This window comes from Panthera leo, chromosome D3 (genome assembly GCF_018350215.1).
Source record: "Panthera leo isolate Ple1 chromosome D3, P.leo_Ple1_pat1.1, whole genome shotgun sequence".
NCBI classification, from domain to species: Eukaryota; Metazoa; Chordata; class Mammalia; order Carnivora; family Felidae; genus Panthera; species Panthera leo.
Window position 1 is genome coordinate 22,732,871 of NC_056690.1, and position 25,473 is coordinate 22,758,343.

General features: G+C 38.8%; 2 protein-coding genes across 2 annotated transcripts in view; both read right to left on the minus strand.

Moving 5' to 3' along the window:
* Positions 1-473: 473 nt before the first annotated feature.
* Positions 474-25,473, minus strand: part of HORMAD2 (HORMA domain containing 2) — a 93,589-nt gene continuing 68,589 nt past the window's right edge. Inside the window, exon 11 of the mRNA XM_042909822.1 lies at positions 474-1,461. Coding sequence (XP_042765756.1) covers positions 1,357-1,461 — 105 coding nt within the window. The 3' untranslated portion in view covers positions 474-1,356. The remainder of the gene's footprint in view (positions 1,462-25,473) is intronic.
* Positions 14,434-16,765, minus strand: LOC122203223 (glutamate dehydrogenase 1, mitochondrial-like). The gene has a single exon (XM_042909817.1). It carries the CDS (start codon positions 16,708-16,710, stop codon positions 15,028-15,030), a length of 1,683 nt encoding a protein of 560 aa, XP_042765751.1. The 5' UTR covers positions 16,711-16,765; the 3' UTR covers positions 14,434-15,027.

Here is a 25,473-nt window from a genome sequence, read left to right on the forward strand (position 1 = left end):
AAAAGAAATTGTGGTGACTCAGGCTACAATCCTATGAAGGATATAATAAACCCAATACCTTTCCCTCCTCCCTGCAGTGGCAGAGTAAGCCTAGTGAGTATACTTATCATGCTGGGAGAGGGGAAAATGCTCCTCCCTGGCAGGCCTTGGATGAGAGTCTGGCAAAGGGTAGTGCTGGACAGACAGGCTTTCTCAGATTTTCCTCTCTGTTATGATAACCCGCAGCCTTCTGCTGGCTAAAGTACATGTCTGGCCCCAGAGATTCTCCTCTTAGTCTGGGTCAGAGGTCCAGGGTTCTTACGTGTGCAATAGAATCCTGGGAGTTCTCTGCAGGGCCCCACCCTCCAAGATTTTGATTTAGTAGAAATGAAACAGGCCTGGTAATTCCGTATTTTAACAAGCGCTCCAGGTGCAGATGTCCTTACTACATTTGAAGAAACATCAAACTAAGAAAAACAGAGAAGTAAAAAAAATACTGTGCATTTTGGTTTTATTTAACTGGAAAGCACACATATTCAACATTTAGCTTATTGAAGTCCTATCCATTTAAATTAAGTTATTAAATTGCATGTTACTAAATAATAAAAACACTTTCAGTCACTTATTATTCATCTAATACTAATCATTAAGTCTGTCAAAATTCCCTCAGAATGAGGGAATGAACAGTCTGCAGGTTATAGACTGATAAACTGAAGTATTTGTTGGGAAGCATTCAACGTGGGCCTTAAGAAGGGAGCCAGTCTTCTGCATTGCAACCTATTGCCTGTCTCAGGTTGGCCAACAGAGCAGGGCATCGGGCCAGATTTGAGGAACTTTACAGGGAGAGTACACTTTGGTCCAACACTTGGCTGATCAATCTCGTGATTGAAGTTAACATAAAAATCACACCTGCATAAGCACCACCACATACATCCATGCAAGTCTGTGGGAATTCTAATAAAGCTATAGAGGGTTCCAGTACACAGGTTACAACAAGTTACAACATTTCACAGTAGTCTAAATACCTGGGGAGTTTAGTTATGCAAAGAAAACCCTCCTTCCTTTGAGAACAACAGCTTATGTCTTTTCAAAATAGCTGCTGTGGTTCTTTTACAAATATAAAGGCTGTCTTGTCTCTAACTCAGCCTTAAAGTAATGCTATCCCAAGGCAGCCCCAATAACTTTGTTTTCTTGTGGCAAAGTGAACCCATGCTCTACTCAGTAAGTTAGCACTTAGTAAATTGATTAAAAAAGTTGAGCAACAAATTTAGTAAAAGATTTTGGTGACAGGAACTTACTTTCCTATTAAGACACTTCATGCATGTTTGTTGTAAAATAAAATTATTTTAGAATAAATGCAGTGAAGGTATCTAACTTTCATTTTCTGTCAGGGATGAAGACTTTCACTGGTTCGCTGACCTTCCTCTTCTTCCTGGAGCTCTGAGAACTTTGCTGACTGTACACAAAATTCATTCTTTGAATCTGTGAGAATCACCAGAGAGGCACAATTCAGCAGAGATTTTGACGTCTGCACAAGGCATATACAAGACAGGTAGACCAAGCATTAATCCCTCTAGCTGCATAACGGATCCAAACCTGCTTTCCTGTGGACTGGTTTGGCCCTGCACAGAGGCCCTGCTGCCAGTATCAGAGTCTGGTATTCCAAGTTTCAGGAGCTGAGGTCCCCTGGAGGCAGCCAGTTTCAGGGACAGTTTCTTGGCTCCCTTCAGTGAATTCAGCACATCCAACTCTTAAGGGAAGAGTTGTCAAGGTGTGGGGCCAACAAGGAGCAATTAAGGGTCAGGAGAGATCTAGGGCACTGATTACTTTAGAAGCAAATATAATTGAAGTCCCAATTTCAGTTAGCAGCAACATACAGCCTTATCTTTCCTATCATATGTTCAGATTAATCAATTGGGGAGGACATGACCCTTCTTTCTGCTGGAAGAGAAGTGTATATTATTGATTAGAGGGAAGTTAATTAGTGAATCATCATGGATATATATTTTCCCATTGGGCTCGGATTTAGTAAAGATTTTAAAGCTTATTTTTGCTTAACTGAGAGAACAACTGGATGTGTTATAATCTTGCAAACAATCCCTAATGCCTGTAATTCCAAGAAACACAGAGTTTTTATATTTTCCAGCCACTAGATGGGAGGAAAGGTTTTTCAATATCCTCTCTTCTTTCTTTGGTAGGAAAATGGAATAAAACATATTTTTAAGCAAGATTTGTCAGAATATCTAATAGAGGTTTCTAACACCATCCTGTTTTCTGTTATAGATGTAAGTTTTTGTTATTATTGATATGTTACTACTATAAAATAGTAGGAGTGTCAAGAAAGCACTTAGGTACCATTTAGAACCAAAGATTGGGTCTACAAATGGCTACTTTAATCACTGTTTTTCTTTAGTTTTAGAAAGCATTTGAATTTCTGATCTCAGAAACCACAAATTCTCTTTGGCTTAAACTAAGACATCGATTGTAAAATTCTGAAAAAATAAAATGAGCAGCTCATCAAATAACTGGTTTGTTTAGATATGTAAAAGCATGAAATGGTCTGCACTAAAGGGAAAGAAATAGCAACATAAAGCACAACAACCAATTTCTTTATCCAGGAGATGAATTTGTTACAGTGTGGCTGTAAAAAAAAAAAAAAAAAAAAAAAAAAAAGCACTCAGTAAAATTCAGCTTTTCTAGAAATGTTGCTTGGGTATGCTTTCCATTCCAATGAAAATTTCCTCACTTCTATCAAGTCTGGGTATACTGAGAAGAAAGGAAGATGGATATACAAATCCTCAAATGACAAGTTGGCCTGATGGTTTAATAGTATTGTTTTCTTTTTCTTCTTTACTCAAAAGTAAACCAGTTTTATTACAAGTTTCAGAACTGTATGTTTATTGCAGTGAGTTAATCAAAACATCTTTAATAATGTATACAATTTCAAGGCAACCAGTGAGGCCTGGGAACTCTCAATGGGTTTATGGAAAACTAGTGCATTCAAAAGCAAGTATGTGATCAGTCAGGGGACACTTTCTAACATAGATGAATAATCTATATGAACTGTATATAAACCAACAATTTATTCATACATTTTTCTGAGTGTATTTCAACTGGCTGAGTTTGCATATATGATGCCAAAGCCAACCAGGCAAGCAAAGAGCCAGTGATCAGGCAGCCCAGACAGATTATCTGGGTGATCTGAGCAACAATGGATGATCATCAAATGATGTCTAATGCACATCATATTATATTTAAACAGTTAGCTTTAAAAATTTTTTTAACGTTTATTTATTTTTGAGACAGAGAGAGACAGAGCATGAACGGGGGAGGGGCAGAGAGAGAGGGAGACACAGAATCGGAAGCAGGCTCCAGGCTCCAAGCCATCAGCCCAGAGCCCAGGGCTCGAACTCACAGACCACGAGATCGTGACCTGAGTCGAAGTCGGACGCTTAACCGACTGAGCCACCCAGGCGCCCCTAAACAGTTAGCTTTTAAAGTGTTTCTTTTATACAGACTAACAAGAGGCTACTATGATACACTTACCAATAGGGCCTCAGGAGTAGAGTATCTACATATATGTCTGAAAAAAGCCCTGAAGATATGCTTTGTGCTATAGGATATTTCCCTACTTTCCATTTTTGGCTTGGTAACATGTTCTCCATTTGAGAAGCCAGAGAACAGGTTTTGCCTTAAGCACAGATAGGATAGCTAGCTGACTTGGTGACAGTATTTGAACAGCACTGGAAAGGGTCCTTTCTTCTAAATGATTCAATTTATCATTTATTCCTTTATTCATTTACTGAAAAACAAATGTTTGTTACTTGAATGTTCTCCCAGAGTTCTGTATTTGGCCATCTTTTCTCCTTATTCTTCACATTCTGCATATGTCTCCTGGGAATCAGTCACCAATTATAAGCAAAGACCTCCACATTTATATATTCAGCCTAGATCTTCCTTTTGAACTCCAGATCCGTGTGTGTAATCAACTGCCTACTAATAGTCTCCACATGGATGTTCCAAAGAAAACTCAAATGCAATGTGTCCAAATTGGAATTCATCATCTGCCTCTCAAAGCCAACTCCAAATCTTTGTTCCCACTCTCTGTGATTCCCCTAGGGGTGTCCCATTGAAAACCCAAGACTCATCCATGAATACTCCATCATTCTCACACTACCATCTAACTAACCGCTAATTCCTATTGATCCTACCTCCTTAACAGCTCTCAAATCCATCCATTTTTCTCTACTGCCAGTGCCTCTACTTTAGCCCAGGCCAACATCATCTTTCCCAAGTACTAAGTCTTGAACTCCCACTACTACTGCTTCTCCAATCCATTCTCCACTCTGGAGCCTAATTTGTCTTATATGAAATCTGACCATGTCAGTCGCTCTCATCCATCCACTAATGACTTCTCATTGTCCTCAGGATAAAGTCCAGACTCTGTGTGGCCCTTGCCTACCTCCGCAGCTTCATCTTGTCCAGACTTACTGAGAGCTACTTGCAGTTCCCCAAAAGGGCCCTACTCACTTCGCTCTGGATTTTGCCTTTAATGCCCACTCCCATGCCCTGCTTCTCCCTTCATCATCAGGCCCAGGGTCATCCCTGGAGTTTCTTCTGCCTACTGGCCTTCTGAGATATCTCTATGGTTGCATTCTGTTCTTACCCCTTTTGTGGCATTTACTACATAGTATTATCAGGCCTATGTATCAGTATGCTCATCCAGAGGATAAACTCCTTGAGGTTAGTGACAGTATCTTAGTTATCTTTGTATTACCAGTTCCTGATATCTGGTAGGTGCTCTTAAATTACTGGCTGAAAGAATGAATGCATTTTTAAGATGAATGTAAGACAAGCCCTATGCTGGGCACTAGGACAAAATCTCTAGCAATAAAAAGATGAAGACACAGACGTTTTCAAGGATCAGGTCTTATAAGAAAGAGGCATTAAGTGCACGATTATAATATAATGCAATACAATATAATAAAAATCCATTCAGTAGCCACAATAGACATCCATTAATTAATTCAGCAATTATTTATTGAGTTCCAGCTCTGTGCATGGTACTGTTCTAGGTGCTTGGGACACATCAGTGAACAAAAGAGATAAAAATCCCTGCCCTATGGATTTTACAATCTAGCTGTGTTACTTTTTGGCTTCCTATTTTCCAAGGACATCTCACTGTTTTTAGGAAATAGACCAAAGTTAATATCTTGGCTTTTTTCCACACACCACCAGTGATTCTTTACATTTCTAGGGAGGGAGAGGGGTCACAGGCTGGCTATAAGACCCTGATGAAAGCTATCCCCTCTCTCCTCAGAATGCTCACACCTGCAACTCACACACTCATCCACTGTGGCAGGCCATTTGAGGGGGCACCCCCGAATATCTCTCAGTTATAATCACTACCCCCCAGGACCTGGCTCTGCCCAGCAGTACCAACCTCACCTCCCCACTTGACCTCTCACTCTCTGCCCTCAGTTTTCTCAAAGCGTACTTCTTCCTGATTCTAGACCTTTGCATATGATGTTCTTCCTGCCTAAAATGTTTTTTCCCCTCTACTTCTTTGTCTAGTTAGTTCATATTCATTCTTTAGATCTCAGATGAAAAATTATTTCCTCAAAGAAACATTCCCTACCTTAATTCCAATTAAGTTAGGTCCCCTAATCATATGCTCTCAATAGAGTTCCAGGAGATCAGGGACATGCCTGTCTGTCTTGGTCACAACTTGTACATAGTAGGGGCTCAATATATATCTCTCGATGAATAAATAAGTGAATGAATCTTCAAAGTGTACTCTGCCTGCAGTGTAGAAAGGTACTTGAGGCATCAAGTGGATGCAGGGTGATGAATCATACTGTGGTAGTAGTAAGGGGATAACTTGGGTGACAGTCCAGATGAAGAGAAGTCAACAGTGAGAGAAATATTTAGAAGATAGAGTCAGAAGGATGCCCAAGTGGATATGACAGTAAGGAACAGGTAGGTAGGTCAATAGTGACTCCCAGTTTCTGGTTTAACTAACTTTATGGATGAAGGTACTGTTTTTTCAGGTAGAGAACAATGGCAGTTTTGAACTTGCTGAGTTTGGAGAACATGTGAAACCCCCAAGTCGACACATTGAATAGGCAGTGGTATATGGAAGTCTGGAGCTCAGGAGAGAGGTCTAGGATAAGGATGAAAACTTGAGAGTCATCAGCACATGGAGGCTAATTAATGACATGGGTGTGGAAGAGTTTGTTTATTGAGAGATCTGAGCGTGAGAAGGGAAAGGGGCCAGGACATAGCCTTAAGGAACTCCAACATTTAGAGATTAGGTGGAAGATAAGCCAAGAAAGGAGATTGAGAAAGAGAGAGATAAAAGACTAGCAGGCTGTCATGTAAAGAAAGCCAAGGGAAGAGAGTTCTAAGAAAGACTGGAGAAAATAAAAGAGACAATGGTGGTGGTAAGTAGTGTCAGTTGCTGGGAGGTCAAGAAAGATGAAGACAGAAATATATATAATTAATTTAGCCACATGGAAATTACTAGGTGCATCGGATTTGTGGGGACAGAAGTCACCTTGAAGTCAGTTGAAGAGTATATAAAAAGTAAAAAAAAAATTGAGACGGCAAATACACAAAATTTTATAAAAGTCAAGAGGGAGTAACCAACTCACCCTGGGAAATTTAGAAAAGTCTTCTTAGCAAAAGAGGGACATTGAGTGGAGTCTTAAATAATGAGTAGGAGTTCACCAGACTGGAGACAGTGAGGAGGTGAGGTAAGAAAGTCATTCTAGGCAGAAGGTTCAGTACATTTAAAGACATTGAATCATGAAAACACATGGAAGGTATATGGGAAAGTGAGAAATGTCCCTTTATTGGCTCTTAGGGTTAAATGCTATGTATCCAATACACTCCTGTTAAAAATATAAATACTCCTGGGATTATTACTCAATATGATGTTAGTGTAAATTAACTCATCAAATGGTCTCCAAGTGGCAGCCTGCTGAAAGCAGGGCCTCACAGGCCTTGGAAAGCAGACATAAGTTTCAATATAGAAAGAGCAGTTCAGGGTACAGTACTTACTTTGCATTAGGAGCTGGATCTGCGTGGGGAGCCAAGGGGGGAGGGGGCAGCCCCAGGAAACCAGGAAATATCATGAGTACTTTATGTGCCTGGGGTGAGATGAGAGTGCAGTGAATTTTGCTTACTTCAAAATTATTTGTCAGGTCAGATCTCACAAAATGTTTTCTCTTTAGAAAACCAGTCCTTACCAGTATAGATTTATAATCAAGTGTTAAGCATGGAATCTTTGGATTTGGAAGTTCCCAGATCAAGAAATTTTATGGTTCAGAGATGGTGTGTGCCTCTATAAGTAAGTTATAGCAGTGATGTTAGTTTTGGTTCCTCTCTCTTAACATTTATCCTTTTTTTTTTCACAATTAAAGGTAAATCAACAACAAGTATAAAATAAATGCTATTAGCTCAAATGTAGGTCAAGTTAACATTGATGAATGAGCAGTAAGAAACTGAATGCTTAAAGAGAACATATACCTCCAACTCCAGCAGAGCTGTGAGCTCTCTTGTATGTTGGGAAGTGTCTCATGTTTTACTAGAATTTGTGAATTCATTTACTTTCTTGATTTCCTGAAATATATGACCAGGGTTCTGGGCCACAGATGTCTTTATTTAGGAGGTAAATATGTATTATCCGTAGAGTCATAACCACATATTTCCATTAATATCCAAAAGTTATTATATCAGTTCTCCCTTTCTCCATATTTTCTAAAGCATCATATGGCTTTAAGAGCTCTAGGATTAATTCAGTTATTCAATAAACATTTTGGGGTACCTTCTCTGTGCCAGATATAATGTGCTAAGCACTAACAGTACAAAGCTGCTCAAGACATAGTACATGTGTGTAGGTCTGGTAGGGGGAAACAAACTGGCTACAGATGAAATGATAGTCATGTATAGGGTACAGCAGATGTTCCAAAAAGATCTTATTAGCTCTTCCTGAGGAAGCTTGGCAAGGCTTCAAAAAGGATGCAGAGCTTGCACTAAATAGTGCAAGATGAAGAGAAATTCACCAGGCAAATGGCATTAGAAATTGAGTTTGCAGGGAGACTCTTCTAGACAAAAGGAGCCCAAGTCCAGGTGTATAAAGCAGAATATTTTGGAGAACTGGGATAGTTCAGTGCAACTAATATAAAGGGGATAGTGTGGTGGGCTGGGTCAGACAACATCCTTCTCTGAAGTTTGGACTTTGTACTGTAATGGACTGCCATCAAAAGTTTCTGAAAGCAGATTTGTTTTAGAAAGATTCCTGTGGCAGTAGTGTGAATGGTAGACTGGAGAGGAATAAGACAAGGAGCAATGAGGCTACTTCAGAAGAGAACCGACCTGGGCAAAAACAAGAGCAACAAGGAAGTTAGAGAGGAGAGGACTAATAAGGCAGAGGGCTGAGGAGAGAGAACAAATGCCTGAACCCAAACCTTAATATGACTTAATCATTCACTGAAACAAACACAGGGAAGGCAAATAAAGGAGTAAAAAATGACAAAAATTACGTAAGTTTCTGGTAATGGCATTGACCAAGATAGGAAACAGAGGAAGCTCAGGGGGTAAGTGGTGGGAGCATGGTGGGGAGGATGGATGGAGAAATAATTGACTCTGTTTTCAAGATTCTGAAATTGGAAGTGAGACATCCAAATGAAGATGTTCACCAGGCCATTGATGATGTGATCTGGAGCTCAGGATGGAGGAAACTGCATCAAGAGCACATACAGAAAGATGTATTCACTATGGACAAAAGATGGGATATTACTTGAGTTGTCTGGGTAGCTCAGTTGGTTAAGCATCAGACATTTGATCTCAGCTCAGATCTTGATCTCAGGGTCTTGATCTCAGGGTCATGAGTTCAAGCCCCACATTGGGCTACATGCTGGGCATGGAGCCTACTTAAAACAAACAAACAAAAAGATGGGATATTACTTGAGGTCTGGAAGGAAGGAAGTAAAAGTAGATATAGATATGTGTACATTTTTTAATATAGGGGAAGGAAGTTGAATTATCCATATTTGATGGCCATAATTATTTTTACAAAGTTGAATTTAGGTTATCCACTTACAAAGAGAAGGAATTGATTTTGGGTGGTGCTTAAGACACTTAAGTGGTGAAAGTCTGAACAATGAGAAAGGCAGCCAATGATAGACATTTAAAACTAATGTTAATTGTTGCTTAGGTTCTGGACGGTTTTAAGCTATATCACCTTAAAATTAAAATATGTAAGTTTAACATATTAAATTTTTGCTTTTTTTACAAACATTTGAATGCTTACCATAGACCATATATTGTGCTAAAAGCATCACAAATATGATCTCATTTATTCCTTATGATAACTGTATGAGTGCAGGGAGGGGTTTTTATTCTTCTTTTACAGATGTGGAAACTGAGCTCAGAGAAGCAAAATGACTTGTTCAGTTCACACAGTAAGTGGAAGTCTTGAACCCAGGTCTCCTGATTTCAAATTTAGTGCTCCTTATAATTTATGTTTTCATCCCAAAGGGGAAAATGAAAGTAGGAAATTGCAGGAGATTTCTATGTAGGGTTCAAATCCTTCTATTTTGGGTCATAACCTAACAGGACCTCAAACTAAACACAGCCAAAGCTGAGTTCACTATTTTTCCTTTGTAACCAATTTTTCCTCATGACTTTTCAATTTCTATTAATCACCATTTCCCAGTCATCAAAGGTGGAAAACATAGTCACCTTACATTCTTCTCTCATCTAATGCCTACACAGAATTCTTGTAATGAGTAAATGGAATAGCACAGATAGAGCATCTGATATAGCAAGGCATATGCACAAGTCATTCAGTGACTGACAGCTGTTAGCATTTCTACTGCCACAGGCATCCTCTACTCCAGCCAAACTGGATTGTTGTAGTTGGCTGAAAAATGAGCTGCCAAAAGATATTCCATGTCCTAATCCCTAGAACCCATGAATGTTACCTTATATGGCAAAATGTGGGGGGGCAGGGATCTTTGCAGGTATGATTAATGATTTTGAGATGGAGAGGTTATCCTGGATTACCTGGGTAGACCCTGCATATAATCACATGTATCCTTTTTATGCTTTTATTTTTTTAATGTGTACTTATTTTTGAAGAAGAGCGAGACAGGGTGTGAGCGGGGGAGGGACAGAGAGAGAGGGAGCCACAGAATCCAAAGCAGGCTCTAGGCTCTGAGCTGTCAGCACAGAGCCTGACGTGGGGCTCGAACTCACAAGCCACAAAATCATGACCTGAGCAAAAGCTGGACACTCTACCGACTGAGCCACCCAGGCCCCCTAATCACATGTATCCTTATAAGAGAGAAGCAGAGGGAAATTTGAACACAGACAAAGAAGACAACATGACCACCTAAGCAGAGACTGGAGTGATGTGGCCATAAGCCAACGAATGCCAGCAGCCACCAGAAGCTAGAAGAGGCAAAGAACAGAATTTCCCCTAGAGTCTCCAGAGGGAATTTGGATCTGCCTACACTTTGATGTCAGCCCAATGACACTGATTTTGGACTTCTGGCCTCTAGTGAAAGAATAGATTTCTAATGTTTTAAGCCACCAAATTTGTGGTAATTTGTTACAGCCTTCTAAAACTAATACAGTTACATTCTCCAAACATACCTCATTCTTTTCCCTCTTCACTATTTCCTGAATTTCAGAAAATGGAAATCTTCTATGACTTATTTTCTGTTAAATTTTGAATAATTCCTTCAAGATTAATCTCTAACTGTTAATCTCTAATGGTAGAGGTAGGTAGCAAAAGAATTATTGATACCTACTGTGTGAAAGACATTGAGTAAGGCATTGCACTGCAGAGAGTATAAAACCGTAATATTAATGCAAAAGAATTCCCAAAGAAATTAAACCCAGACCCACATAAAGGACAAATTGTTTACAAACATTTATGCTGTCAGAAAAACACAATTACAAAAACATAATTTGGGGATTTGCTACCTACCTCTACTGTTAGAGAATAACTGTTCAATTACACAGTTATTCATACATCCTAAAGCCGCACTGTTACAGTAGCCATTAGTCAAATGTAACCATTTAAATTAAGTTTAAATCAATCAATATTAAATAAAATTTAAAATTCACTTCCTCAGTTGTATTAGCCACACTTCAAGTTCACATATTAGACGTCACAGATAAAGAACATTTTCATCAACTTTCACAAAAAGTTCTGTAAGACAAACCTCTTTACAGTGGCAATCTGGATATAATCCAAGTAAATAGAAAGTTTCCTAGGGACCATGGTGATAATGGAAATACAGAAACTAAAAATAATTTTTCTTCAAAATGCAAAGACATTTCTTCAAAATGTAAAAATGGCAATTTTCCCAAGATTATTTTATCAAGTTAGTGTAATCCCAATCAAAATTCCAATAGTATGTCTGTTGGAACTTAGTAAACTGATTCTAATAGTCACCTAGAAGAGAAAATGTACAGAAAAATCTTTAAGAAAAGAACTATGGGAGGAAAGGAGTTGCCCTTCCAGATAGCAAAACATAATACAAAGAGTAATTAAGACATAATGGTAACAACTTAGAAGTAGACATATGGATCAGTGATATTGAATAAGAAGTCTAAAAACAAACCTATGTATGTATGGGGCTTTAATTTATGATAAAAGTGGCATTCAAATTAGCAGGAAAGGAAAGACAATTCAAGTAATGCCAACACAATGGGAAAATGTTCTCATATCAGAAAAAAAAAATTCCAGCTAGTTTAAGAAGCCTGATGAAAAAGCAAAACCATAAACTTATTAGAAGAAAATATAGAAAAATTTGCTTATAACTTTAGCACTGGAAAGGCCTTCTCAATCAAGATACAAAATGACAAAACCATGGAAAGACATCCCATGTTTCTAAATTGGAAGATTTAATACTGTTAAGATGTCAATACTACCCAAAGACATCTACAGATTCTGTACAATCTCTGTGAAAATCCTAATGACATTTGTGTGTGTGTGTGTGGAAATAGAAAATCCACTCATAAATTCATATGGAATTTCAAAGGCTCCCAAAATGCCAAAACAATCTTGAAAAAGAAAAACAAAGTTGGAGGCCTCATACTTCAGATTTCAAAACTTATTACAAAACTGCAGCAATCAAAACATGTACTGGCATAAAGACAGACATATCAGCCAAGAAATAGAATGGAGAGCCTAGAAATCAATCTTCACCTATATGACCAAATGATTTTCAACAAGGGCGTCAAGAGCATTCAATGGGGAAAATAAAGTCTTTCAACAAATGGTGTTGAGAAAACTGAATATCTGCATGCAGAAGAATGCAGCTGGATCCTTACACCACATACAAAAATTACTCAAAATGGAGTGAAGAGGGGCACCTGGCTGGCTCAATCAGTAAAGTATGTGACTCTTGGTCTCGAGTTTGTGAGTTCAAATTCCACAGTGGAGGTACAGTTTACTCAAAAAATAATAAATAATTTTTTTAAAAAAAGAAAAGCTAAAAAAAGAGGATTGAAGATCTAAACATAAAAGTTAAAACCACAAAACTCACAGAAGAAAACATAGAGGGAAGCTCGTATCATTATATTTGGCAAAATTCTCTTAAGATATTTTTTAGACACCAAAACAGAGACAACAGAAGAAAAAACAGCAGCGCCTGAGTGGCTCAGTTGGTTAAGCGTCTGACTTCAGCTCAGGTCATGACCTCACAGTTCCTTGAGTTCAAGCCCCGCATTGGGCTCTGAGCTGACAGCTTACAGCCTGGAGCCTGCTTTGGATTGTGTGTCTCCCTCTCTCTCTCTGCTCCTCCCCAACTCACGCTGTCTCTCTCTCAAAAATAAATAAACTTTAAAAAAAAAAATTTAAAGAAGAAAAAATAGATAAATTGGCTTTATCAAATTTAAATTGTGCCTCAAAGAATACTACCAAGAGAGTGACTAGACAACCTGTGGAATAAGAGAACGTATTTGTAAATCATTATATCTGATAAGAGATTAATGTACGGAATATATAAAGAACTTCTGTAATTCAACAACAAACAACCTGATTAAAAACCAGGTGAAGGACTTGAATCAGCATTTCTCCAAAAAAGATATGCAAATAGCCAATAAGCAAATGAAAAGATTTTCAACATCACTAATTATTAGAGAAATGCAAATCAAAACCACAATGAGATATTACTTCATACCCATTAGGATGGCTATTATTTTTTGAAAAACCAAACAGAAAGTAAAGTTTTTAGGGATGACATGGAGAAATTGGAACTCTTGTGCATTGGTGGGGGGAATGTAGAATGGTATAGCTACTATGGAAAATAGTATGGCAGTTTCTCATAAAATTTAAGATAGAATTAATATATGATCCAGCAATTTCACTTTTAGGTGTATACCCAAAAGAACTGAAAGCAGGAACTTGAACAGATATTTGTATACCCATGTCAATAGGAGCATAATTCACAACAGCCAAAATGTAGAAGCAACCCAAATGTCCATCAATGGATGAATACAAAAACAAAATGTAATATACACATGCAATGGAATATTAATGTCATAAAATCGAAGAAAATTCTGACACATGCGACAATGAGGATGAACCTTGAGGACATGATGTTAAGTGAATAAATATGCCAGTCACAAAAGGATAACTATTGTATGATTTCACTTATATGAGGTACCTAGTCAAATTTAAAGAGGCAGAAAGTAGAATGTGGTCACCAAGGGCTAAGGAGAGATATAGAGAGTTATTATTTAATAGGTATAGAGCTTCAGCTGGGGAAGATAAAACAGTTCTGGAGATTGACGGTGGTGATGGTTGCACAACAATGGGAAAGAACTTAATGCCACACAACTGTACATTAAAAATAGTTAAGGGGAGCCTGGGTTGCTCAGTTGGTTGAGCATCTGACTCTTGATTTCAGCTCAGGTCATGATTCCAGGGCTGTGGGATCAAGCCCCACATCGGGCTCCATGCTGAGCATGGAGTCTGCTTAAGATTCTCTCTTTCTCCCTCTGCCCCTCTCTCCCATTCATGTGCACACTCTCTAAAGTAAAATAAAATAAAATAAAATAAAATAAAATAAAATAAAATAAAATAAAATAAAATAAAATAGTTAAAATGATAAATAAATTTCATGTTATATATATTTTTCCACAATTTTTAAAAGTGGCACTTCTCTTAAATTCAAGATGATTTAAATTAAAGATGACAGGGGCACCTGGATGGCTCAGTCGGTTAAGCATCCGACATCAGCTCAGGTCATGATCTCACAGTCCATGAGTTCAAGCTCCATGTTGCACTCTGTACCAACAGCTCAGAGACTGGAGCCTGCTTCGGTTTCTGTGTCTCCCTCTCTGTGCCCCTTCCCCGCCCACATGCACTCTCTCTCTCTCTCTGTCTCTGTCTCTCAAAATAAATAAACATTGAAAAGAATTTTTTTTTATTACAGCAGCACATACTTATTTTATTCTAAAAGAATAAAATGCATAAAGAGAAATAGCTTTTATTTTTGTTGCAATCTGTAAAATTGAGTTATTTTGCTGATGTAAAAATACCAGTAACTCACTTGAGGACCATGCCACCTTCTGAAAATGCCACACACCTGCTACTTAGATGTATCAAAGTTACAGCACGTCTCAGACTTGTCCAGAGCTGAAGTAATAAGCAACTGACTGCTCTTGGATGACAGGTGCTTTCCTAGCCACAGCTCTGGCTGTACTGGGAAGCAGCCGCGGAGCAAGGCGGTATAGCCGGATGGAAGGGACTTTTCATTTAAAGGCAAAATACCCAAATCGCTCTCTGGCTTAGGTAATTTCTATGTTCGTATTCATCAGCTTGTACATGATCCCCTAACCTTAATTTCTTTTTTCTCAAAGGGCCTGATTTGGACTGACTTGTTGAGAATGATGTCCATTATCTATTAAGTCAAGAGAGAGAGAGAGAGAGAGAGAGACAGATTCCTGTGGTTACATGTAAACTTGTGAAGGGCCTGCAGATGAAGAGGGAAGAGGGCAGTGAAGAGGTCAGCCACACTCCATCTAGGTGAAGGTCACACCGGCTTCATTGTATACTTTGAAGACTTTCTCAATGGCGTTGACATAGGCAGCCGTTCTCAGGTCTAACCCCAGGTTATACTTCATAGCTGTGCGCATGATTTGCCTGGCAGAACGCTCCATAGTGTAAGCTAAGCCAGAGTGCACGATGTCTTTCTCGGATGCCCCCGATATCCTGTCTTGGAACTCTGCTGTGGGCACAACAGGAATAGTTCCACCATGCTTTCCAAATTTTCTTTCCAAACTTTCTTGAACAGACATGAGCAAGTGGTAGTTAGAATCCCTTTCATATTTGAAGGTCAAACGACCATAGCTGACGTGATTTAGATTCTTCAGCCACTCAAAGTAGGATACCGTCACTCCTCCAGCGTTCAAGTAGAGATCTGGAATCACCATAATGTTCCTCTCCAGGAAGATCTTATCAGCCTCTGGAGTTGTCGGCCCATTGGCACCCTCAGCAATGATCTTGGCTTTGACTCTGGGTGCATTGGACTTGGTCAGCTGCTTCTCGCTGGCAGCAGGGATCAGTATGTCACAGTCAGCCTCCAAGATGCTCCCTTCATAGGGTTTTGCCTTGGGGAAGCCCAGGATTGATCCATGTTGCAATTTGAAGTCTTCCAGTTCCTTTGGGTCAATACCATCTGGATTCCATATGCTCCCATCAGATTCACCAACACCAATACATTTAGCACCGAAACGATGTAAATATCTCATAGAGTGCAGGCCCACATTCCCAAATCCCTGAACAACAAACGTTTTGTCTCCAAACCCTGGTGTCATTCCTAAAATACTCATGTAAGAAGCTTCATTGATGAAGTTTTCAATTCCATGGAAAACTCCCCGGCCAGTAGCAGAGATCCGTCCATGGATTCCACCCTGACTGATGGGCTTACCAGTAACACAGGCATGGGCATTAATATCATAGTGCCCGATGGTGCTGGCATAGGTATCAGCAATCCAGGACATCTCCCGCTCGCCCGTGCTCATGTCTGGGGCAGGCACATCGATGCCAGGACCAATAAAGCCCTTCTTTGCCAGCTCCATCGTAAACCTCCTTGTGATCTTTTCTAATTCATTATCAGTATAGTTCTTGGGATTAATCTTAACACCAGCCTTGGCACCCCCAAATGGCACATCAACCACAGCACACTTGTAGGTCATCAGAGAAGCCAGGGCTTTCACTTCATCTACACTCACATCAGTGCTGTAACGGATACCTCCCTTGCAGGGCGTGCGGTGCTGGCTGTGCTGGGCTCGGTAGCCTTCGATGACCTCCCAGGAGCCGTCGTCGCGTCGGATGGGGAAGGACAAGCTCAGCACATGGTTGCAGGGCTTGATGATCCGCAGGATGCCGCGCACCCGGTTCCGCTTCTGCTCCTCGCTCTCCCGGGTCTTGAGGTCCTCCACCAGCTTGTCCTCCACTATGCTGGCGCCGCGGTCGAAGAAGCCCTCCACCATCTTGAAGAAGTTGGGGTCGTCCTCGCGGTCGGCCGCCGCCTCGCTGTAGTGTTGCCGGGCGGTCGGCGCGAGCCCCGGCTGCGGGGCTGCGGCGGCGGTGGGCTGCCCGCGGGCCCGGCCCAGCAGCGCGGCCGAGTCGGCCGCCGCGGAGCCCAGGGCGGCGGGCCCGGCGCGGGACAGCAGCAGCGCTTCGCCCAGGCAGCGGTACATGGCGGCAGGGCGGAGGCCGCGGAGCAGAGGCGCTCTCGGAGGCCCGGGGACGAAGGGAGGGACGAAAAGAATTTTTAAAAAAAGATGACAATCTGAAAGATCTATGAAAACTTCAGATGACATATCCTCTGAACCCTAGGAAACTACTCTAGAGAAACATTTCCAATATGCCCATACAGAGAGACATTCCCTGAAACAATGTTCCTAAGGAAAAGTAAAAACAATGTAAATGTTCCAGTAATGGCAGAAAATTAAAATAAACCAGATCATTTTACAACGAAGGAATACTACGCAGTAGTTAAAAAAAAAGAATGTGGTTAATCTAAATGTACTGAAGAGGAAAAATCTCTAAGAAGTGAAAAAAAATCAAGTTTTAGAAAAAGACAGTATTATCCCATTTATGCTTTTTAAATGTCCACAAATCAAATATATACACATTTATATGTGTGTATATGTACATACACTATATATACACATATATTTCTATACATTTATAAAGTGATGTCCAATAGAAAAAGAATGGGGGCACCTGGCTGGCTCAGTAAGAGGAGCATGCAACTCTTGATCTGAGGGTTTTGAGTTCGAGCCCCATGTTGGGTATAGAGATTATTATAAAAAAATAAACTTAAAAAAAATAAAAAGAAAAGAAAAAAAATAAAAAGAAAAAAAAATAAAAAGAATGTAAGAAACTATTACAAGCCACATACATAACTTTAAATTTTCTAGTAGATATATTTTAAAAAGTAAAAAGAAAACAAAAAAACAAAAAGTAAAAAGAAACAGATGAAATTAAATTTTATTTTATTATTATTTAATGTTTATTTATTTATTTTTTTTGAGAGAGAGGCAGAGAGAGAGAAAGAGAGGCAGAGAGAGAGGGAGACAAGAATTAGAGCAGGTTCCAGGCTCTGAGCTGTTAGCAGCAGGGCTCGGACTCACTATGAGATCATGACCTGAGCTGAAGTTGGACGTTTAACCAACTGAGCCACACAGGCACCCCGATGAAATTAAATTTGAATTGTTTTTACTTAATCCAACATATTGAAAATACTATCATTTCAATATGTAATCAATGAAAAATTATTGGGATATTTTACATTCTTTTCATTTTATACTGTCATCACAATCCAGTATATACTTTACACTTACAGCACATCTCAATTCAAATCATGTAGCTAATAGCTACCATATTAGACAGCACATCTTATGTCTGTGTGTGTGTGTGTATGTGTGTGTGTGTGTGCATGTGTGTACTTTAAGTACAAAGTCAAAGGCATGGAATATCTTTATGAGTAGTTTTTGAATTATCTATGAGAATGTATTCATGTGTGACTTATATAAAGTTATATTAAAAATAAGAAGTTCCATATTAATTTCCTTATTAATTTTGTTAAAATATGTCTTTTTAATTACTTGATATGTTTATAATCAACATGCTTATTATTTCCTCTTTTGCTTTCCTTTATTTCAATATGATGAAAGTTTCATTATGAAACTATTTTTGTTTGTAAACTAGAAAGGTAATAAAGGAACGTAAAATAGACTACAAACAAAATAAAGAATATAAGCATAACCTTCATAATTTTTATATTACATGGTATAATCATAATATTTTGGATATATTAATAGTGTATTAAATTTAAAAAAGAACATAAAAAATCTTCAAGTTTATTTGGTTTACCTTTATAAATTACAAAATATTCTAAAATTTTATTAGATACTTTTCAATAGAAGAATATCAGTTACTTTCTTACTTCCAAATGTCTGAGTAATTAGCTATTAATTCTGTGGTAGCTAAAGGTAGACGTTTAAAACACATAAACAGGGATGTCTGGATGGCTCAGTCAGCAGGGCATGGGACTCTTGAACTTGGGGTCACAAATTTGAGCCCCACTTTGGGGGTAGAGTTTGCTTTTAAAAAAACACAACACATATAAACACACTCAAGCACATACTTGAAGTAATTATAAAAATGAAGAAGTTGTTTCTTGGTTTGTGGCATGTAGGAGGAAACCTACAGGCAATGACATGATGGTGTTACTAGATGTACTAAATTTGACATGGGTTTGCTGATTCTTCAAAAAAGAGATGAAGAGATAATAGATACAGAATTGGAAATGTGATACCTTGCTTCTTATAGATTTGCTATGTAGGTCATTTGCTTGAATCTGAGTGTTTATAAAGTGCTTTGGCAGGTGTTGAAAGTACAGAAATGACTGTAGAGATAGGTCCCATCAAATGTACAGAAAAAGACCACTCTGGTATGAAGACTGTCTGAAATGGAAGGTCTCTATAGGTGTGATATCCAAATCTCAGTTTATAACTGCCTAATCTCATTGGCAGGAAGGAAAGAATAAAGTTGACAGCACTTAGGGACTCTATCCCCTACCCACAAAAGCTCTTTCATACAAGGTGGAGGCAGAATGGCAAAGATAACATTCACTCAGAAGTCAGATTTCCACTTTAAATTGGCCCTGAGTTCACTTGAAGAGAAAAAGAAAAAAGAATACCTCAAAAGAGAAGTAGCTGGATGTTGACAGGGAGGATAAGTTTTATATGAGGGGCAGACACCTAACCTTAATTTTTTTTTTTTAATTTTTAAGTAATCTCTGCCCCCACTGTAGGGCTCAAACTCATGGCCCTGAGATCAAGGGTTGCATGCTCTACCGACTGAGCCTGCCAGGTGCCCCCTAAACTTAATTTTTATTTTACTTTTCCAGCAAATGGTGAAACATTTTCAGTTTCTAACACAAAATAAAAAGAATCATACCTCTCTTTCTGATCTACTTTTATTTTTTTTAATATAGTTGAATCCTTTCAGAATTTTCAATGGCATTAGTTTAGTTAACATATAGTTATTTAATTTCCTGCTTCCACGTATTTTGTTTTGTTTCTCTATTTCAATAACTAATACAGTCACATAGTAGAAAGTTTGAAAGGTAAAAATAAGGGTATATAGTGAGACTCTCCCTACTACTCCTGAACCACTCAATTCCTCCTAGACGGCAACCATTGTTAACAGTTTCTTATATACCCTTCCAGAAACTGTTCTATTTTCATTTTGAAATCACTCAACTGTTGTAAAATTCCCAATGTCATTATCTTCCATTTGTTTTACTAAAACTGGACCAAGTCCTGGCGACAGTAAGAGTACATGAGGAAGTGGAGGGTTGTGACCAAGTAATAGACGTATCTACAAGGTCACTCCTGGTCTACTATCACATGAAGGTGGGCTTTCTTCTTATGGCCTCCAATTATCTTCCCCATCTAGACACCACAAGTTTTCCTCCTGACTAAAGGAAACGAAAGAGGATCAAAGAGTGGAGGGGTAAAAGAGGAGAATAAGGAAAGCAGAAATTCAAGGGGCTGTGCTAAGTGCTGCTGTGGTGATGGGAGCAATAGGAAGGCATGACAGGAATGGACAGTAGTGTTTCAAGGTAGTGGGGAACACAGATGTGTAAACGATGAACTCTAACCAACTTCTAACACAGGTAGGATGAAGTAAGGGCTAAATAAAGGTATAAGCAGCATACTGTAGGAATGTAGAGGGAAAAGAAGAATAGGGGGAACGACTTCATAAATTAGCCCAGGGCTGGTTGAGCATGTCTGACAAGCTTCTCAAACTGCACACGTTTTCCCTGACTCATGAAAACCTAGAACTGGGAGAATGCCAGACCAGTGTGCTGCAGCTCAGTCAGTAGGGAAGTCTTTCGGAACCAATATGGAGAGGAAGAACTTGGCACACGAACAAAAATGTTAAGGAATAATAACAAAAGTCCCACTGAAGCTCACAAACTGGTCTTCAGTTGTGAATCAGAGGAAAAAACATGAGCATTTTCAAAAGCTTTACTAATCAAAGATGCCAGAAATTGCTCACCTCCAGGGGTTGCTGTTTACACTGTTGTCTATGTTTTAGGTGTCCTTGGAATTACACAGTGCACAATCAATACAACTATGCATGGCAACCTGCTAGGGCAAACATCAGTTTTTTGACTACCACTTTCTAAACTTTCTAAACCATCACTAAACTTTTACTTGAGTTACAAGGTATTCCCTTTAGCTAACATTCCTATGACAAGAAAAAACAAACATTTAGAATATTATGAATATATTTTCTTAAAAACCCAAGGTTGTTGAGTATAAACTGCAGTGTAGCTATGCTACAGAATTTGGCTAAATTATATACCTAAAGTATGACATACTATACATATTTTCCAACCTATAAAGATTTTCCATGAGGGGTTAGGGCTGCTCAGTTTCAAATTAAACAACATTTATTTAGAATATTATTTCGAGTGGAATAGTATTATTGTTGCAGGGCATCTGGTGCACTTTTACTCTGAGGCATTTCGAATTTAATGAGTAAAAATTGAAAGTTTCTCTTTATTTTAGAAGAATTTTTCTGATTTTCCCCCAGTATCTCTCTCTTCACAGCTATTGTCTAATTCAGTGATGTATAGACAACCACCAATTTGGAAAACAACATGATTGTTGGGTCATATAAAAGAATTAAAAAATGAGATATGAAACTGATTTTTGTGAGTGCTTAAAGTTATGCCACTATTGTTCCTAATTCCTGATTCTAATATTCCTGATTAGGAAGTGTGTACGTGAAATCAAGAAATATTTATTGTCATTAGATATGACTGTGTTTTGTTCTCCTTGTGTTTTGCAATTAATTGTTGAGTATGCAGGAACTGATTTTTTAAGGTGTGTGTGTGTGTGTGTGTGTGTGTGTGTGTGTGTTTTAGTTTGTGAGTATTGAGCTAATGCCTGGTGGTTTTTAGAATTTAGCCACATGTTCCCTTTTTGTGGAAATATTTATTCTGGGGATTTCCACTAAGGGAATTAGAATTAATTGAGCTCTTTTCTGGGGGATAAAGCAGCTAAGGCCATATTTCTATTAGTGCCTTTTTTTTCTTGCCCTACACTAAGAGAGTGTTTCCACATACACAAGACTTAATCTAACAGGTTCTCATGGAATATTACGTATGTAAAATAAGATCATGTATTTAAAAATGTTTGGCACCCCTATCTGGTATATGTTAATCACTCATTACAAACTGGATGTATCTAGTTGATTTTGGTGAATATGTGGTTGCTATAAAGAAATGTACCCTGAGCTGGTCAAGGGATTTTTTAAAAATCTAACTAATCTTGGGGTATGAAATGTATAAAGTATCTCTGACAGATAAGCCAGATTACATATTCAATAACAAAGTCTTTCATTTCAAATTTCAACTACAAATTTCTGGCATTCCTGTAAACCCAACAGTGGAAGATGAACTACATATGCTTGAAAGTGCTTAACTTAAAATGAAAAAGGAAAAGAGGAACACAGAACCTAGAGACACTGAAAATTGAAATGCATATAAACAGACATCTTTTCAAATCCCACCCAAGAAGCAATGAATAAGCTTGAAAAATTATTCATCTGGTTTTTTTCATGGTATAGTGCAAAGACTCAGAACTAGGGGGCTGGGTTCCATCACTGACTTGCAAGTTTCCATCACAGTAAAAAAAAAAAAAAGAAAAAGAAAAAGGAGGGGGATAATATTTGCCATGTACCAAACAGTGATGCTTTGAGGATTAATGACATAATGTCTGTAAAGAGGTTGGAGCTCCTTGGAAAAAAGACACTACATAAATATAAAGTAGTATTAATATTTAGGCTTAGTCCACAATGTGAGACCTGCTTTCTTTGGCTCATGAGGTCATCAGCAGTTTTGTAAGGTGTGCTTAAACACTCACAGAGGAGCTTTGTTAGCTTCCTCGTAAGTGAACTGTAAAGCTAATCTGACCCACCTGGTCAAAGCAGTCACGGAGCCTGTGTTTCCTTTCCATGGCCTCCGGGAAGCTACAGATAGAGTGCTGGGCTCTCTAAAGGAATGAGACATGGCCATGAGAGCACTTCAACAGCATTTAGGGCTTCTCAGGAATGCAGTGGGAGTTTGGGAATGTTTTGACTTAGAATTAAACAAAAGTTTAGTCATATCATATCTTGATTTAGAAGAAAGGCTAAATTCGCCTTTCTCAGACAACGAAAATTTGGAATAAGAGTAGGAATGAGAAAGCTACTTTGGGGAATGGTTAGTTTATATCTGTAAAGGATTTGTAGGCAAATTTGGGTATTTTTGTCCTGGGAACATTGTAGTCTCCAGGGGTTGTAGCCTCTTTGATGGCAATATCCTGACTCCTCATCACGGCTTCGTCTCTGAAATGGTTATCAAGGGCAATCTTGCAGAAGTTTCAGTTCTGAAGTTTCAAAGGACAATCAGTTCAATGTAGACATTGCCTTGCAAAGTCTTGTGGTATAACTGAATGACAGAAATCTTATTGTGATGAAATATTTGCATTTCTCAGTTTTAAAAGATAAAATTAATTTTTATTCAAGGGCCTTAGGCATCAGAAACCACCATCTTCAAAATGTGAGGTTCATGAACTTATTATAATCATTAGTGGTTAATAGCGATTCTGAGGCTGTGTCCATATACCAAAACATCTGAACAAAAGATGAAAACAATGTGAGGGAATTTTTTTTTTTTTGGTGGATGTTTTGTTTTACATTGATCTAGGTTGGATGTTCTTTAAGAAATGAATTTGGCACAGTGCCTGTGTGGATCAGTCAGTTGAGCATCCTACTCCTGGTTTTGGCTTGGGTCGTGAACTCAGGGTTCATGGGATTGAACCCTGCTTGGGGTTCTTTCTCTCCTCTCTCTGCCCCTCCCTCACTCTCTCTCACAATAAATAAACATTTTTTTAATTAAAATTTAAAAAATGAATTTGGCTTCTTGTCCACTGATTTCTATGGTCTTACAAACTGATTAATATTGATAACATATGCTTTGTTAGGGGAAAGAGAACAAAAATGCTATAGCCTTCTCAACTTGTAGTCAAATTTATGCTAACTAGAATGCATTTTCTAAATAAAATATTGACTTTAGTTCTTCTTCTTCCCATCCCTTGATGAACAGTACTGTCTTAACACCAAACACCAGTGTTAGGTGTAGCAGATCAAGATAAGCACCCTGAACAGGGTAAGGGGCAAAGGCCCAGGGCAGGAGGGTCAGAGCCCTACAGCGGTAAGGTGGGTATCTATATGTGTGTGGGGAAGGTAACGAGGATGGGAGTTTGGTTACATTGGAGGGGACTAATTAAGTATGTTAAGCATAATGGGAGCCAGGTTTCTCACTAGTGGAGAAAAATTACAAATATGGAAAGTGAGAAAACTAGAATGATTTCTATAGTATTGGATTGGAATTGGCAGTATAGGTGTGAACTCGTGGATTTCCATATAGAGACATAAATATAGATGTATGTGTGTGTGCATGCACAGGTTCATACACATAATTTCCAGCTCTGTCCACTGAGGGAGCCCATGTCTTGGCTCCTAAAATAAACTAATAAAAAAGACAGGTGTCCTGGGGTACCTGGATGGCTCAGTCGGTTAAGCATCTGACTCTTGATTTTGGCTCAGGTCATGATCTCATGATTCGGGAGATCGAGCCCTGCATTGGGCTCTGTGCTGACAGTGCAAAGCCTGCTTGGGATTCTCTTTCTTCCTCTCTCTATACTTACATACACGTGCTCTTTCTAAATAAAAAAACAAACAAAAATTTTAAAAAAACAAAGAAACAAACACATGTCCTTGGAGAAATAGCTGATTCCAGGACTGGAACAAGGAAGGTACAAGATGAGCCTGAAACAGCATGATGTATCAGAATGTTAAGGAAGTACTCAAAGAATCGAGGGGACATGTCAAAGAACACAGAAGCCAGGGGTGCCTGGATGGCCCAGTCAGTTAAGCGACCAACTTTGGTTCAGGTCATGATCTCACAGTTTGTGGGTTTGAGCCCTGCATGGGGTTCTCTGTTGTCAGCACAGAGCCTGCTCTGGATTCTCTGTCCCCCTCTCTCTCTGCCCTTCCCCCTTGCACACGCGCACACACACACACACACACACACACACACTCTCTCTCTCTCCCTCTTAAAAAAATATATAAATAAACATTAAAGAAGAACACAGAAGCAAGCTTGAAGGGGCTCCCACTGGCAAAATCTGAGACAATGAGAGCATCAAAATAAATAATAATAGTAATGGATAAAAATAGGCACCCATGAGTCTATACTGATATAACTAATGAATGAGAAGTCTGATGAGAAACAGGATAATTTACACAATTTCAAAGAACTTCCCTATAAAACTACTTTAAATTACAAAAGGAGGAGAATAACTCTACGGTAGAGAAGGCTGGTAGAAACCACTTTAGTAAGTGACCAAAATAAACATCTATCAGTAATGGACAGATCAAAATCATATGCCATTTGACAAGAAGCAATATGTACTCAGCACCATTTCACTGGTATTTTTGAAAAAGATGCAAAGACCCTGAATCTAATCACGAGGAAACCTCAGACAAACCCACACTGGACATTCTACAAAATAACTGGCCCATTCTATAAGAACTTATCAAGTAGCACAATGTATAGACTTGTTGAATCACTATGTTGTACACCTGAAACTAGTGTAACATTGTGTGTCAACTATACTTTAATAAACACAAAACAATTATGGGGCACCTGGGTGGCTCAGTCAGTTAAGCATCTTACTCTTGATTTCAGCTCAGGTCATAATCTCATGGTTTGTGAGTTCTAACCCCAAAACAGGCTCTACACTGACAGTGAGGAGTCTGCTTGGGATTCTCTCTCTCTCTCTCTCTCTCTCTCTCTCTCTGCTCCTCCCCCACACTCACGTGCGTACACT

Bases quoted from the DNA above. Each gene is read 5' to 3' on its own strand.
- LOC122203223 (XM_042909817.1), bottom strand. From the start codon at position 16,710: ATGTACCGCTGCCTGGGCGAAGCGCTGCTGCTGTCCCGCGCCGGGCCC.